The sequence below is a fragment of the Solanum dulcamara genome, chromosome 10 (assembly GCF_947179165.1).
Source record: "Solanum dulcamara chromosome 10, daSolDulc1.2, whole genome shotgun sequence".
Taxonomy (NCBI): Eukaryota; Viridiplantae; Streptophyta; class Magnoliopsida; order Solanales; family Solanaceae; genus Solanum; species Solanum dulcamara.
In genome coordinates, this window is record NC_077246.1 from 64,229,231 (window position 1) to 64,244,168 (window position 14,938).

General features: G+C 33.8%; 1 protein-coding gene across 4 annotated transcripts; it reads right to left on the reverse strand.

The window, feature by feature from the left end:
• Nucleotides 1-1,315: 1,315 nt before the first annotated feature.
• Nucleotides 1,316-14,090, reverse strand: LOC129870734 (uncharacterized). 4 transcript variants are annotated; one of them, XM_055945585.1, is made up of 8 exons: nt 13,964-14,090; nt 13,076-13,167; nt 10,755-10,775; nt 9,517-9,649; nt 9,338-9,441; nt 2,755-2,926; nt 2,528-2,668; nt 1,316-2,002 (listed from the first exon to the last, which is right to left on the reverse strand). In XM_055945585.1, the coding sequence occupies exons 4-8, from the start codon at nt 9,574-9,576 to the stop codon at nt 1,658-1,660; spliced, it is 822 nt and encodes a 273-aa protein (XP_055801560.1). In that variant the 5' UTR covers nt 9,577-9,649; nt 10,755-10,775; nt 13,076-13,167; nt 13,964-14,090; the 3' UTR covers nt 1,316-1,657. The 4 variants fall into 4 exon arrangements, with proteins under 4 accessions (XP_055801560.1, XP_055801558.1, XP_055801559.1 ...); XM_055945583.1 differs by having other exon boundaries at nt 10,755-10,817; XM_055945584.1 differs by having other exon boundaries at nt 10,755-10,817; nt 13,076-13,172.
• Between the last annotated feature and the right edge of the window lie 848 nt (nt 14,091-14,938).

Sequence of the window (14,938 nt, forward strand, 5' to 3'; positions counted from 1 at the left end):
AGATAATTACTCTTGAAAGATATGAATCTTTTACGCCTTAAAATTTTAAATTTCTCTGTAATTCTTCTAAAAAGAAAAGGTTACGTTCCACCATCGGCCATGTTGATAAGTCCTGTTACTTGACTGGGGAGAGCACTAAACCAAACACATGGTTGTAAATTTGTACATGACAATATGGCGAATTATAAGATATCAAATTGGAAATGATTGCAAATTCCATCACATGGTTGTAAATTGGGACATTGACAAAACTATGACAAATTTTAAGATATCAAATTGGAAATGATTGCAAATTCCATCACATGTCCTTGGATTGCACAGAGTGACACATTATGAGCAAGTTAACCATCATATTGGATGACTCTAATTAGCAGTTTTGTTGAATATTACTAACTTTTTCAATCTTAATTTTGTAAATTAATATGTAAAATTGAGATAAATATTTGTAGTAATATGAGACAGAGGGAGTATGCTGTAATTTAGCCTAAGCTATTTTCTAGTATTAACTATGTGCATGAAGAAAAAAACAAAAGTTTCACCATGAACCTCTATATTTTACCTACTCCTTAAGCCAAACTTATGAACATTAATAGAAAAAAAACAGTTGGTAATAGAGATGATATGCTACATTTAATTCAGAATTTGAGAAAGGTGATGTGAAGTCAAAAACACATATATTTAGCCATTTGAGCTATACCATGTTTTGATTGAGCATCAAATAAAGTGTTCCTATTAGATACTTTTGATTCAAATTTTAGAGCCTGTTTGGATTGGCTTTAAGTTGGTCAAACCAACTTAAAGCTCCTTTTTAGCTTTTGGACGTGTTTGTCTAATGCTGACTTTAAGCCATAAAGTTCTTAAAGTTAGTCAAAAATGAAAAGTTAGGATTCCTAACTTTTTTTTTCCAAAGTGCTTAAAGTCATTTTCTTTGACCATGAAAATTACTTCTATATCCCTTATATTTTAACTAAATTCTCAAACTACATTTTTTTATTCTTTTAACCCTAAAATTCACATCATAAGCACTTTTATCCAAACACTCAACTGCTTATTTATAAAAATAACTTTCAGCACTTCAAAGTTGTAAAAGCACTTCATACATAAAAGTTACTTTTTTTAAGTTTATCCAAATGGGCTCATAATTATTATTTTTTGCATGTGTTCTCAAGAGCATCTATTATTTATATGAATACGTTGAAATCTATCACCTTTAATCATACGAGACACAATTGGAATATGCTGAACTTTTGCAGCTACTAATGGAGGGCATATTTTGGCTCAAACTGCTGATTATAATTTAAGTGGGAAATTCATCCAAGAGCAAGGACTGTTTACATATTCAACCAAAAGATAAGTTTCAAAACTACAAGAACGAAGAGAGCAACGGTTAATACTTAAAGCATGAAACTCAGAATTGTTATTCACTTCATATTTTAAAAACATTATTGTACTTCTAAGCTGGCCACTTACTAATAAAAAAACCACCAGCATTAAATGTAAACGTAATGTGTGCTTTTTTCTTCATAAGAGTGTCTCATCGACATAAGCTGCCATGACGATAAAGTTAGGATCCTGTTGCTCTCTCTCACACACATAAGAAAAGAGGCATCAATCAGACAGATCAAATTTCGAGATAACAACTTCACTAACTCTTGCCTTACTCTATCTTTGAAGAACTGAACTTGACATTAACCAAATCTGCAGCAAGTCGGGCAGCAGCAGATGCACGCTGTGCAGCAGAAATAGCAGCACGAGCTCTCTCCAATACATCTGATGTTTCTGGTCTTGTATCCTTTTTTATATCGGATGTATCACCCAAAGTGTTGTCTATATTAGCAGGCCATAGAGGTGCTTTAGTAACAGAGGTTGGAGAATCAAGACTTTTAGCTCCTGGATGATTGCCATTTGGAGACATCACAGGATTTTGCGAAGTTGGTGAATGACCACGAGTGTTTGGTTCTAGAGATGCCCGAGCAGGTGCAGCAATTTGCTTTGGTCCATTCTACATCATTAATGATAGTGGCAGCAAACAATAGTCAGATCAAGAAACAAAAGAGCACTTAATAGTCCAACAGACGCAGGGATATACTAGAGTTGACTAAATCAATAATGTCACAACACTCAACACAATATAGCGGAAATGATCATTGTGAATGTTCGAAGTGTCAGTTCATAAAAATCTAAAGAACTAGATCCTTACAGCTATAGGCTTTCAACCGTGTCAGCATAAAAACCAGTTACGAAACTTTAACTCCTTGCCCATTTGCAAAACATGTGTATATTTCAGGGAAAGCTAGGTCTCAGCCCATGTCATTAGCATAACCGCTAAATATGTCATTTTTAAGTTTGTGCCTAATAAAGGTTAGACCATTCATTAACATAGAACACAAGAAAATGCAAATACCAATCTTCACAAGAAAATAGAGATGGACGAGGAACCAATAAATTACCCCTAATTCAGACATTTTCAAGCTTCTGGAGGACTAAACATTCAAGACTTACTAGAAGATTTAATAAAGGAAAGTACCAGAAGGTCCTCTGGTTTTTTACTCAATTCTGCTTCTGTGTAAGAAGAATCCCATTCCACGTTGTACTCTTTTGCAATTTCCTTCAATACATTGAGCCTTACTTCAGCTGATGGAGCACCGACTGAAAGTTTCTCTACAATCTGCATATTCATATAATTAACCTCAGCTTAATGTAGTCAACCCTGCAAGCAAGTCATTAGCACAATGAAGAAGACGAGAGCGTAACTGTACGGTTAACACTTGTGTCGGGCCGAAGCTCAGACGCTGCGGCTATGAATTCCTTTCCGTATTTAGCTGCAAATAGATTCCTGACATGCAATAAATCTGGTAAATCTGAACATCTTGGAGCTGCAAAGATTATACTTGCAACAGCTTCCCGCAATTCCGAGGGGCATTCTCTGATACACCAAAGAGATATTTACAAGATTTCATCACGTAGAGCTTTTAGATTATAGAAACGAATAAGACAAACTATAGTGTCCACTAAACAAACACAGTACATAGACCACTTTGGGGTGAGTTTGTTGAAATGTGCAATGATCTTGGGCGTATTAATACACCCAAGTGCCGCAGTTTGCCCATGTTTAAGCTTAAGTTCCGAGAATCAACTCGCGTATATCCATGTGTTTTGTGCATAATTGATGTGTAAGCTAATATATGTGAGTAGACATGTTTTAGGTTAAAATGCAGCAGGAATCAACCCAAAATGACAACAAAAGCAAAAGCCGAGCATTATGGACGAAAAAGGCATGTGTGGCAGTGATAAAAGGGGGTCCGCGGCACAGGAAAACCCCTCTGCATGTAGGGTGCACCAGTACTGTTATCAAACTCCGGAGGACTGGAATTCCAGTCTCCTGCGCGATGGAAAGGGTGCCATGCAGCTGGTACTCTGTGTTGAGGGACACGGTGTGGAGGCAGTGCTTCAGCATGTGATCTTTTTAAAAGTCAAGACCAAGTCCAAGTAGGATTAAGGGGTAGTTTCCACCACTATAAATAGAAACTTTGGACGATTTTGACAGGGGATCACTTTTTGGCTAACCACATGACGGAGAGAAGACTACAACATTAGGGTTCTTACTTTTCTACTCTTTAATTTTGCATGAACAAAATCACTTCTTGCAATTTTGATTAGAACAAGAGTAAACAAATACCCTTCTTATGGGGTTACAGCTAAAAGCAAGATTGTTTAGTAGACGATTGATTCGACAAAGTTTGTTTATCATCTTAGTTGTTCTTATATTCTTGAGCTTACTATTTTAATGTTTGGCTACCATTATAAAAAAAATGTATATTCTCTTAGTGAACTCGGAAGAAGAATCATGAGATAGAACTAAGAATATAGGGAGTAAAGATCTTTACTCTAGTAAAATAAAGAATTGATTTGCAGCTACGATAGGAATATACCTAGAACGTTTTACTTGGTTACAAAACAGGAAGACATATAAATGCGTTCGAAATGGTTTACACATTCCCGCTCAACAATGTAGGTGTGAGGCCAATCTAGATAGACGATTAGAGGCTCGAAAGACCATAATCATGTCATTAACCCCGTAAATCAACAGCTAGATTTATGAACTAGTCAATGAATTCAAATACTTTACATGATTGCGAATAAGAGTCGTAACCATAGAATATCTCTCCTATAGTGATCACAACCCTTGCTTGCGTTTTAGTCTTTCAATTTACTCTGAGAAATAAATAAAATCCAAATTCTCTTCTGGTTACTTTAACACTTGTTTAAAGTTGCAGTATTAAATTTGACTAGATTCTTGCTAAATCACAAGTCTTTTGGGTACGATATCCAGACCAAAGCAGTCTGTACTACTTGGATGGCCACGTACACTTGCATGTGTGTTGGGAGTCACAACATGCAACTAACTAGAAGAGAAGATGTAGCTACTCTTGCTTAATAACGTACTTTCCCTAGTGGTACCTTACATCCTTGACCTACCAGGTCAGAATGACACGATGTTATAGCAACTATTTTGGTGGCCAAATTAGACCTAAGCCATTTGTGAGAAATATAGGAGAAAAATATTATTGAATTGTGTATCTACATTATTACACATAGACCCTATTTATAGACAATACAATACAATCCTTTACCAAGCAGGATACTATTCTTATTCCTATTCCTATTCTAAGTAGAATTATATATACCTATTCCTATTCTAACACTCCCTCTCAAGCTATTGCATACAAGTCATAGGTACCTACCTTGTTACAAATGTTATTAATACGATGATCGATGAGGAGCTTGGTGAGATATCTGCAAGTTGATCACTCAATTTCACAAAATTGACAGTTAATCTCAATGTGTTTGGTCTTCGCATGAAATACTGGATTTGATGCATAATGCTAGTCAATCTCAATGTGCTTGGTCTTTGCATGAAATACTGAATTTGACGCATAATGTCGATAAAACACAGAGTGATAAATTCCTGAATTGCACTGTTGAACTTTCCAAACCAAGCTTGAGAAGATTGTTTCAGACCATAGGGTAACTTACATAGTCGACATACAAGGCTACCAGACTCCCCCCTAAGCAACAAAACTAGGGGGTTGCTCTATTTAGACTTCCTCACAATGCAGCAGTTGCCAAAAAGTTCTCAAAATCTGGTATAAAAATATGGATCGTCTTGGAATCAATGGACGAGTCGACATTAAATAAGAAAGTCACAGAAAAACTTGCTAAAACATACTCAAGCTTCGGCGTATTAGATTTAATGGCTGAAAGTGGTCACAATTTGAGAAAAAAATTATATAGTAGGGTCGGAATGATGCACGACTCTATTGGAAAATAGAAATTACATGGGTAGGATCAGATTGATGGCACGACCCTCCTGAAAAAGAGAAATTATATGGGTAGGGTCGTAATGATGACACGACCTTACGCAAATCAGATTTGAGGAGTATGAATCTCATATTCAAGGGAAGAAAACTCAGTCAAACAGGTCATTATGCGTCAATTTTGGGTGACTACTTTTTCATATCTAATTTGCGTAGCATCGTGCCATTTTTTCGGTGATTACTTTCTTATTTGTGTAGGATCATGCTATCATTTCAACCCTACGCATATAATTTTTCTTTTCAGTAGGGTCGTGCCATCATTCCGACCCCACCCATATAATTTTATTTCTCACATGGTATTAGAGTGAAGTTAAAAAGGATATTCATCTTGGCGAATTAAGTTCTAGCCGCAACCTATTTGACAATAATGAAGATTTTTGTTGGAGATATTTTTTCAGAGAGATTCTCTGTGTCGAGACATAGATTTTGCAGAGGAAATTTTGAAGATAGAGATGCAGTCAGTTGAAGATTATGTGAAGAAGGTCAGGCCAAGGGGGAGAATTGTTGGGTGCTTGTCCTGATTTTCCTAAAATAATTGGGTTTTCTTTTTCCTAAAAGGAAAACACAAAGTCTCTATATTTGGCTAGTCCTTTTTCTTGTAGGAAAATGTTTATAACTCTATAAATAGAGGTTCATTTCTTCTAACTTGGTAACGTTCACAATGTAGTCCTAGGGGGCTTTGAGAGTTGTATAGGGGGGAGAATTTGTGAGACCCAAGTGATACCTTATTACTTGTGTGAACCTCTTTTTATTCTGAGTAAATTGTGTGACGTTATTTCTCTTAGTATTGCGTACTCTTTTATATAGTGAATTGTTCATCTCCTCTTGTGGACGTAAGTCGATTGACCGAACCACGTTAAATGTTTGTGACTTTTGGTATATTTCTCATTTTTCTTATTACTCATGATCTTTCGAGGTTTGCTTTGTTAGCTTCCATATGATACCTAATTATTTCGAAATCATGGCACGATCCTACACAAATAAGAAAGTAGTCACCAAAAAAAAGGCATGATGCTACGTAAATCAGATATGAAAAAATTGTCACTGGAAAGATGCACGGTGCTATGCAAATTAGATATAAGAAAGTAGTCACTAGAAAGATGCATGGTGCCACACAAACTGGATATGAGAAAGTAGTCACCGGAAGATACATGGTGACCCATCTTTTGCTAATATAATCATTGGCCAGACAAGCGGGCATATATGGGTAATAGCCGCCCGCCGACAACGGAAGCTATTTGATTTTCTACCAAGATCATAGAGGCGCTAATACCATGTGAGAAATATAAGAGAAAAATATTATTGAATTGTGTATCTACATTATTACACAGAGACCTTATTTATAGACACTACAAATTACAATACAATTCTTTACCAAGAAAAATACTATTTACTATTTCTATTCCTATTATTATTCATATTCCTATTCATATTCTAAGTAGGATTGTATATACCTATTCCTATTCTAACACCATTTATGGAGGAATGAGGTCACTAGACCTCAATAAGAAGTTCAAGTTGGCCAAGGATCACACACCTGTTAAGATAAATTTTAACTAACCAAAAGTCACATTTGACCAAGGTGCATGTATACCACGGTTATTTATGATGGTTTAATCTACGCAGACCTCTATAAATGCACTGTATGTAAGAGTTACACTATGATGACTGAGGACACTAAAAAGAAAACAAGGTAAATCCAAAATTACATGGAGGAAGTCATCTCAAATTACCAATAAACCACAACCTCTTGAAATATATGTAGACTCTAAGTTGGTGCAAGTGTCTGATACAGGTGCGGATCTAGAGGTCGGATCCTCTATGATCTAAATTTTAAGATTCGGGGATACAGATCCATGTATGGATATGGGTGCAGGAATTCATCTAAAAATAGTTCAAATATCTAAAAATAGAGTTATAAAACCTAAATTATGAGATATTATGTGGAAAACTTGAGGAGAAGAGAATCTTGAAAGGAGATAAAAGGAAAGGAAGTGACAATATATATACAAGGTATTTCATTTTCTTCAATTTCACCTTAGTTTTTGTTTTGATTAAAGAAATCATTGAATCTATCGAGAATTTCTCCCTTGAATTTGGTCAAAGTACCCAAAACTAGTTGACCAGATCTTTTACGGATCCCACCACCCACACCCACATCAGTTCGACATGGGTGCGGCACCGAAAGTGAAGAGTCCGAGCAACTTAGTGTGGACTTAACAAACAACAAAACACAAAGGAAGCGAAGTATCTGCATAGTTGGGTTTGTTGTTGGGACACTTGCATTAGGTAGGTGTTTTAGTTTGGTTAGATTTTGCATGCCAGGGCAGGGATAATATGATATTAAAAGAATCTCTAGTTCTAAAGAAACCTTACTTTTTTCGAATTTTGTAATTATGGAGCGTTAAGAAAAATGAACCCACATAAAACAGAATAAATATTGAGAATATATATAGCCAATCTCATCTAATTCGGGATTAAGGCATTATTGTTGTAGAGATGAATGCTTGCAAATGATATTGGCGCTTAAGGCTGAGATTATGTCGAACAAGAGCAACGGTGGTTGCTAGGAAGAAGAGAAGGCAATATTGGAGAGACAGAAGTGTAACATTTAAATAGAGAGGAAAGATTGTACAGCCAATAGTTCTACGATTTTATGTCCCAGGAAAAGTCATTGGTGAAAATTTGAAAGGGCATTCAACATTTTGGCTAGTTACGGGTATGTAGTTATGTCTTTGACTCCAACCAAACAATTACCTTAGAGAATTAAATACAGAAACCTCACTTAAGGTTACAGAATTTAAACATAGTTTATTTGGTTTCAAATATTATATAAGCCCTCATACTCTAATATGTTTTATTACAACACAAAGTTTTCATCTGCAACTTACTACAAATATCCTATATGCAAAGATTGTATTTATTTCCATTTCTCTTTCACTTAGCCATAGGCAACCCCTTCCTGAGGTAGCACTATGCTCTTCCTCCTGCACTTTCCCCGTGCCAAAAGAGAGAATTTTAACCAAATGGTACTTAAATTTCCACTGAAAGCTGGTAATTTAATAAACTAAAGGAAAACAATCTTTTTGAATACCCTTCTCTCAAAAAACGTTCTTTCTGAATACCCTAGAGCCACATCTTTCCTCATCTTATCGAAGAGAAAGAACATTGCTAACATGGGGTTTAAATCAACTTTTCATTCTTTTAGAGAAACTACTATTAGAGAAATTCAGCTGGGTAAGTAGCACTGATTGTTAGTAGAAAAATAAAGAAGCATATATTAGAATTTTCAAGCACTCTTGAAGTCTTGAAGATGAAGTATGTGGAAGGTAGTATGTTAACTTGGAAGGAGGTATTTCTAGCACTAATTGAATCTACAAGAGACTCTTTCTAGCATTAATTGAATCAAAATACTGGAATAGGATCTTCGTCTTACAAGTGAAAGAAATGGACAATAAACACTTTGAGGGATACAAGCAAACTGCCTCAATCAGTTGGTACTCACATGAGAAACAAGGACACCCTCCCCATGCCCAAACCATAAAACTGAAAGAGGAGAAGAAGAAAATAATTGCAAAATTGCACATATATTTACTTAGCTGAGGAATGAATAAATCAATAAGGAAAGGGTATCTGAAGCCTCTTTTATTTTTCCTTCTCATTAAGTGGTATTCGAAGCTAAAACTGACCAGGCATATTGTTCGCAGGGAGGGAATAAAAAGCACTTAGTGAAGTCTTTGGCAAACATAGTGCAAAGATAGTGAAGTCTATCGCAAACATAGTGCAAAGAGCATTTTAAACCTGATATCAATTCACTATATAAGAACATAAACCACATTTGTCTGTACAAACCATATCCTGATCTCAAATCACTAAATAACACCATCACGAACCGGACCTAATGAGTAAAGAAATTTCATCGCTTCGAAAAAAATAAAGTCCAGCAAGAAACAACTTACTTTTGGCTTTCAAGGATAGGAACCCGGGCAAAAACAAACTCGCAGAACAACTCCAAAATCTCATAGGCAGCCCATACATTTTGCTCGCCTATAATATGCTCAACCTGAATGAAGTTAATACTAGTTAGAGAAATTCCTAATGGAGTGATCAACAAGTAAAAGTATCTCAGAATTTCTACCCTAATTCGAGCTATGGCTTCCTGGCCAGTTTGCAGAAATTGGGCTATCTCCTTGCGCATAAGTCTGAGCTGTGCATCTCTCTTGTTTTGTAATAATTTGATTCGTGAGATTGCCAAGGTCAAGCACGTCTTGCTACAAAGTCATCCACCAATATCAACAGTTACATCCACAGGTAGTGTCAAAAGAATACAACAACAATAAGCCTTAAGCCTCAATCACTAACTAGTTCGGTTCAGCATCCTTTAGCAATTTTTTCTTTTCTTGAATTAGTTCAGTATATGAAGCCTTATTAACCTTTTTTTTCTAATAACCATGGTGTCTGTGCCAATTTTCATGCACCTCGACTAATTTCACGGAATACCTTCCACCTCCACCAACAACACTATCACGTATTAGGTAATAGGTAACTTTGTCCACCAAGGTTAGAACAGATGGGAAGAGTAAGACCTCATAGTTATCAACCCACTTCACTGACCACTAGGCCATATCCTCAAGGTGATTTTTAACCATCTTGTTTCATCTGGACTATTATTGTAGTTCTTACTTTTGATATCTAGCATTGTCTATTGTTTATTGGGTTTCGATTATCGTACTATTTGGTTGTTCTTGTTCCTTTCTTGTAGGTTTTTCACTACTTCCATTGTTAGTTGCTATGATTTTTTCATTGTTTTCTTATTCTTTGTACTTGGATTTGTTAAATTTGAGTCGAGGGTCTTTCGGAAACAGTGTCTCTGCCTCCACAAGATAGTGATAAGGTCTGCGTTCACTCTACCCTTCATAAATCCCCCCTGGGTATGTTGTTTCATCTGGACCAATTTCATACCAATGCTCAATAATTTCTCTTTACAGACTAATTAGGTATTCTTTGACACTAGAAATTTTCTAAAACACATTCACAAGAATAATTAGTAAAATTGATTTGTAACATAATATGGAAGGATACTACTCCAATCTAAGGACATCATTTGTGTTTCAACAAACACAAAATCATATAAACAGAAATCAGGTATCTTCAAAGCTGTCTATACCCAAACCCATTTTTGGGGCTTTACAGATGAAACTTTTAGAAAATTGAAAAAAACAGATACACAGATCTCTGACCTTTTTTTCTAAAATATGAACCAAATCTTTCAAAATAAATTATTTGATTCGATAATTGAAAGACAGAACAGTTGAGAAGTGAAGTTGATTGATAGTTTCAGCAAAAATAAAAATAAAAATTGAGTCTTTGACTAACCACTTTGAGCCTTGAAGTCCCCTGTTGAAGAGTTGATTCAGCAGCGACATGAGTCGAAGAACTCTAGAAAATTGTGGCAAGTGCTTAAAATATATATCACAATCCACAATTTTTCAAATAATAAATCAAACTAGGGGTTAAATGAACTTTATTTCAACTTACTTTAACAACTAAACCACATTAACTCTAACTAGTTTTATACTAATTCCAACAACTAAATCTAACAACTAAACCACATTATTTCAAACAATAAATCAAACTATGGGTTAAATAAACTTTATTTCAACTTACTTTAACAACTAAACGACATTAACTCTAACTAGTTTTAAACTAATTCCAATAGCTAAATCCACCAAGTAACCACATTATTTCAAATAATAAATCAAATTAGGGGTTAATTAAATTTTATTTGAACTTATTTCAACAACTAAACTACATTAACTCTAATTAGTTGTAAACTAATTTAAACAACTAAATCCACCAATTGAACCACATTATTTCAAATAATAAATAAAACTATGAGTTAAATAAACTTTATTTCAACTTACTTTAACAACTAAACCACATTAACTCTAACTAGTTTTAAACTAATTCCAACAACTAAATCCACCAACTAAACCACATCATTTCAAATAATAAATCAAACTAGGGGTTAAATAAACTTTATTTGAACTTATTTCAACAACTAAACCACATTAGCTCCAATTAGTTTTAAACCAATTCAAACAACTAAATCCACCAACTAAATCACATCATTTCAAATAATAAATCAAACTAGGGGTTAATTAAACTTTATTTGAACTTATTTCAACAACTAAACCACATTAACTCAATTAGTTTTAAACAAATTCAAACAACTAAATCCACCAACTAAACCACATCATTTCAAATAATAAATCAAACTAGGGGTTAAATAAACTTTATTTCAACTTGCTTTAAGAACTAAACCACATTAACTCTAACTAGTTTTAAACTAATTCCAATAGCTAACTCCACCAACTAAACCATATTATTTCAAATAATAAATCAAACTAGGGGTTAAATAAACTTTATTTCAACTTACTTTATCAACTAAACCACACTAACTCCAACTAGTAACTAAATCCACCAACTAAACCACATTATTTCAAATAATAAATCAAACTATGAGTTAAATAAACATTATTTCAACCTACTTTAACAACTAAACCACATTAACTCTAACTAGTTTTAAGTACCACCACTAGTTGATCCTATTGTTGACAAAATTGATTTTCTTGCAAGATCGGTTTTTGTCCATCTAGTGTTAGACACTTAGCTTCAATTTGGTGACAATGTGTTTGTTAAGCATAAGTATCATTACTAGTTGATCCAATTGATGACAAAATTGATTTTCTGGCAAGATCGATTTGTGTTCATCTAATGTTGACACTTAGCTTTTAAATTTAAGAATAATGTGTTTGTCAAGCATAAGTACCAACACTAGTTAATCCTATTGATGACGAAATTGTTTTTCTTACTAGATCGATTAATGTTGTTTTGTTGTTGAAATAAGTTCAAATAAAATTTAATCAACCCCTAGTTTGATTTAGTTGTTTGAATTAATTTAAAACTAGTTAGAGTTAATGAAGTTTAGTTGTTGAAATCAGTTCAAATAAAATTTAACTAACTCCTAATTTAATTTATTATTTGAAATAATGTGGTTTAGTTGGTGGATTTAGTTGTTTGAATTAGTTTAAAACTAATTAGAGTTGATGTAGTTTAGTTGCTGAAATAAGTTCAAAAAAAATTTAATTAACCCGTAATTTGATTTAGTATTTGAAATGATGTGGTTTAGTTGGTGGATTTAGTTGTTGGATGCTTAACAAACACATTATCCCTAAGTTTAAAGTTAAGTGTCAACACTAGGTGGACACAAATCGATCTTGCAACAAAATCAATTTGTCATCTATAGGATCAACTAGTGTTGTCACTTAGTTAAACAAATACATTATTCACCAAATTAAAGCTAAGTATCAACACTAGATGGACATAAATCGATCTGGTATGAAAATCAATTTTGTCATCAATAAGATCAACTAGTGATGGTACTTATGCTTAACAAACACATTGTTACCAAATTAACGCCAAGTGTCAACACTAGATGGACACAAATCGATCTTGCAACAAAATCAATTTTGTCATCTATATGATCAACTAGTGTTGTCACTTATGTTAAACAAACGCATTATACTAAAGAACACTCTAAAAATTCAAACAAACCCTAAGAAAAATGCAAGTATTGTACATTGAATAAAAAAATCTAATATACACAATAATTAAACTTTTGAAGGAAAAAATACCTCGATTTTTTTAATTAGGGCTGGAGATGGAAGGGTTTGTCGTAGTTGGCACGACGGCATCAGAGATTGGAACCTTTAATTAGATTGTACGCCTACACTTAAAATTTTGTACACTAAAATTATTAGTACATTCATAGTTAAAAAGCTACTTTAACAAAAAAGACATTGAAATTCCAAACTAGATAGGTAAATATGGATAGTTGTACATATTGCCTGCCTTAAGAGTACAATATGGGAAGAGACATAAAAAGGATATATTATGGCATTATAATTGTGATCTAGTATGCTTTTCAAGAGTGAAAATGAATTGTGTTTTAATTTTTCACAAGGTGCAAATTTGCTTATTTGATAAATTGAAACCAGGTTGAAGATAACAAGGAGCATTTTGTGTGTGTATTGTTCATTCAATAAAAATTTACAAAGAAATAGAGGAGCAAATGTATACAAATTGGCTAAAGGATAAACAACACTCCTCTCACCCATCCCCCACAAGGAAATAAATACCGACTAAATGAACAAAGGAAGATTAATTATTGAATAAATTCAGAAAATATTAACAACACTGAAATAGAAAGTAACCTTATTTTTGTTTAGCTATGCAAAATCTGGTAATGTTATTCATATTTACAAGCAGCAAAACTGTAACCAAGTCAATGAATATGAAATGTCCCTAGCTATTCTTATTCATTATTCCACCAATTCATGTATTAACTAAAGCATCAATTCATGATTATATTCATATTCCCCACTAATGATCCCTAAATTTTAAGAAAGCTTTATAAAATAAAATTAATTCCAAGACCACCGACAATGAAAGCTAGGATTGACGACACTCACAAGATGTTGAAGGATTTATAGAATCACCATCAAATAAAGAGAAAAACTCACCGGATGGAGAAGGCCGCGCCGACGTGGTGGTGCTGGAAGAGACGTGGTGGTCCAATTTTTGTAGTGGTGAGTGGAAAAGAGAGAGGTCCGTTTTTATTTATTAAAATTAAAAAAATGTTTAATGAATACCGACGTCAAGAGGTGGGTTTGATAAAAAATAAAAAATAATTTTAATATACTGACCTCAGGAGGTCGGTTTTATTAATTGAAACTATATATAAAAAAAAATTAATGCAAAACTGACCTAAAGAGGTCGATTTTGTAATAAAAAAATTAAATTTAAATTTAAACCTATCGACTAACTAAGGTCGATTTTTTGATAATCTTTAATTATTTTTTCTACATATATTTAAATTCTTTCAATAAATTATTGTAAATAGATGGATCATCGGTTATCCACAGAGGTCGTTATTGATAGAATTAGATTTGATTTGTTAGATATGTAACTACACGACTATAGCAATATATATTTATTACCCTCGAATACTGTTACATTTCACATTTTTGCGCATTCGGAAAGAAAAAAAATTGACTTGCTAGGAATGGAGTTATGATTTATTTTATGTAATACCGGTGTGATGTTTAGGGAAAATTGATGTGGAAATACGGAGGAAGGCCGAGGGCAAAAATTAGGAATTTTGAAAATTAGTTTTGTGAATTACAAAGTAAGACTTATAGTTTTGGGCTAAAAAAAGAGATAATAATAATAAGAGAAATTGAGGCCCAAAACAAGGAGTGACCCAAGTCCATGGAAAATTAATTCTATGTAGAAGACTTACTAAGAAGGCCCATTATCATTTATATAGATATATCATCTACTCACTAGAATCTTCAAGAGACAAAGTCATCAAACAAGAGAGAGAGTGAGAGCATAAGAGCCCCTCTTGGCCGAACCATAGGAGAAAAAGGAAAAAAAAATCCAAGTTTTCCAGCTTTGATCCAAAAATCTCTTCCTTCTTGAATTCTTGTTAAGTT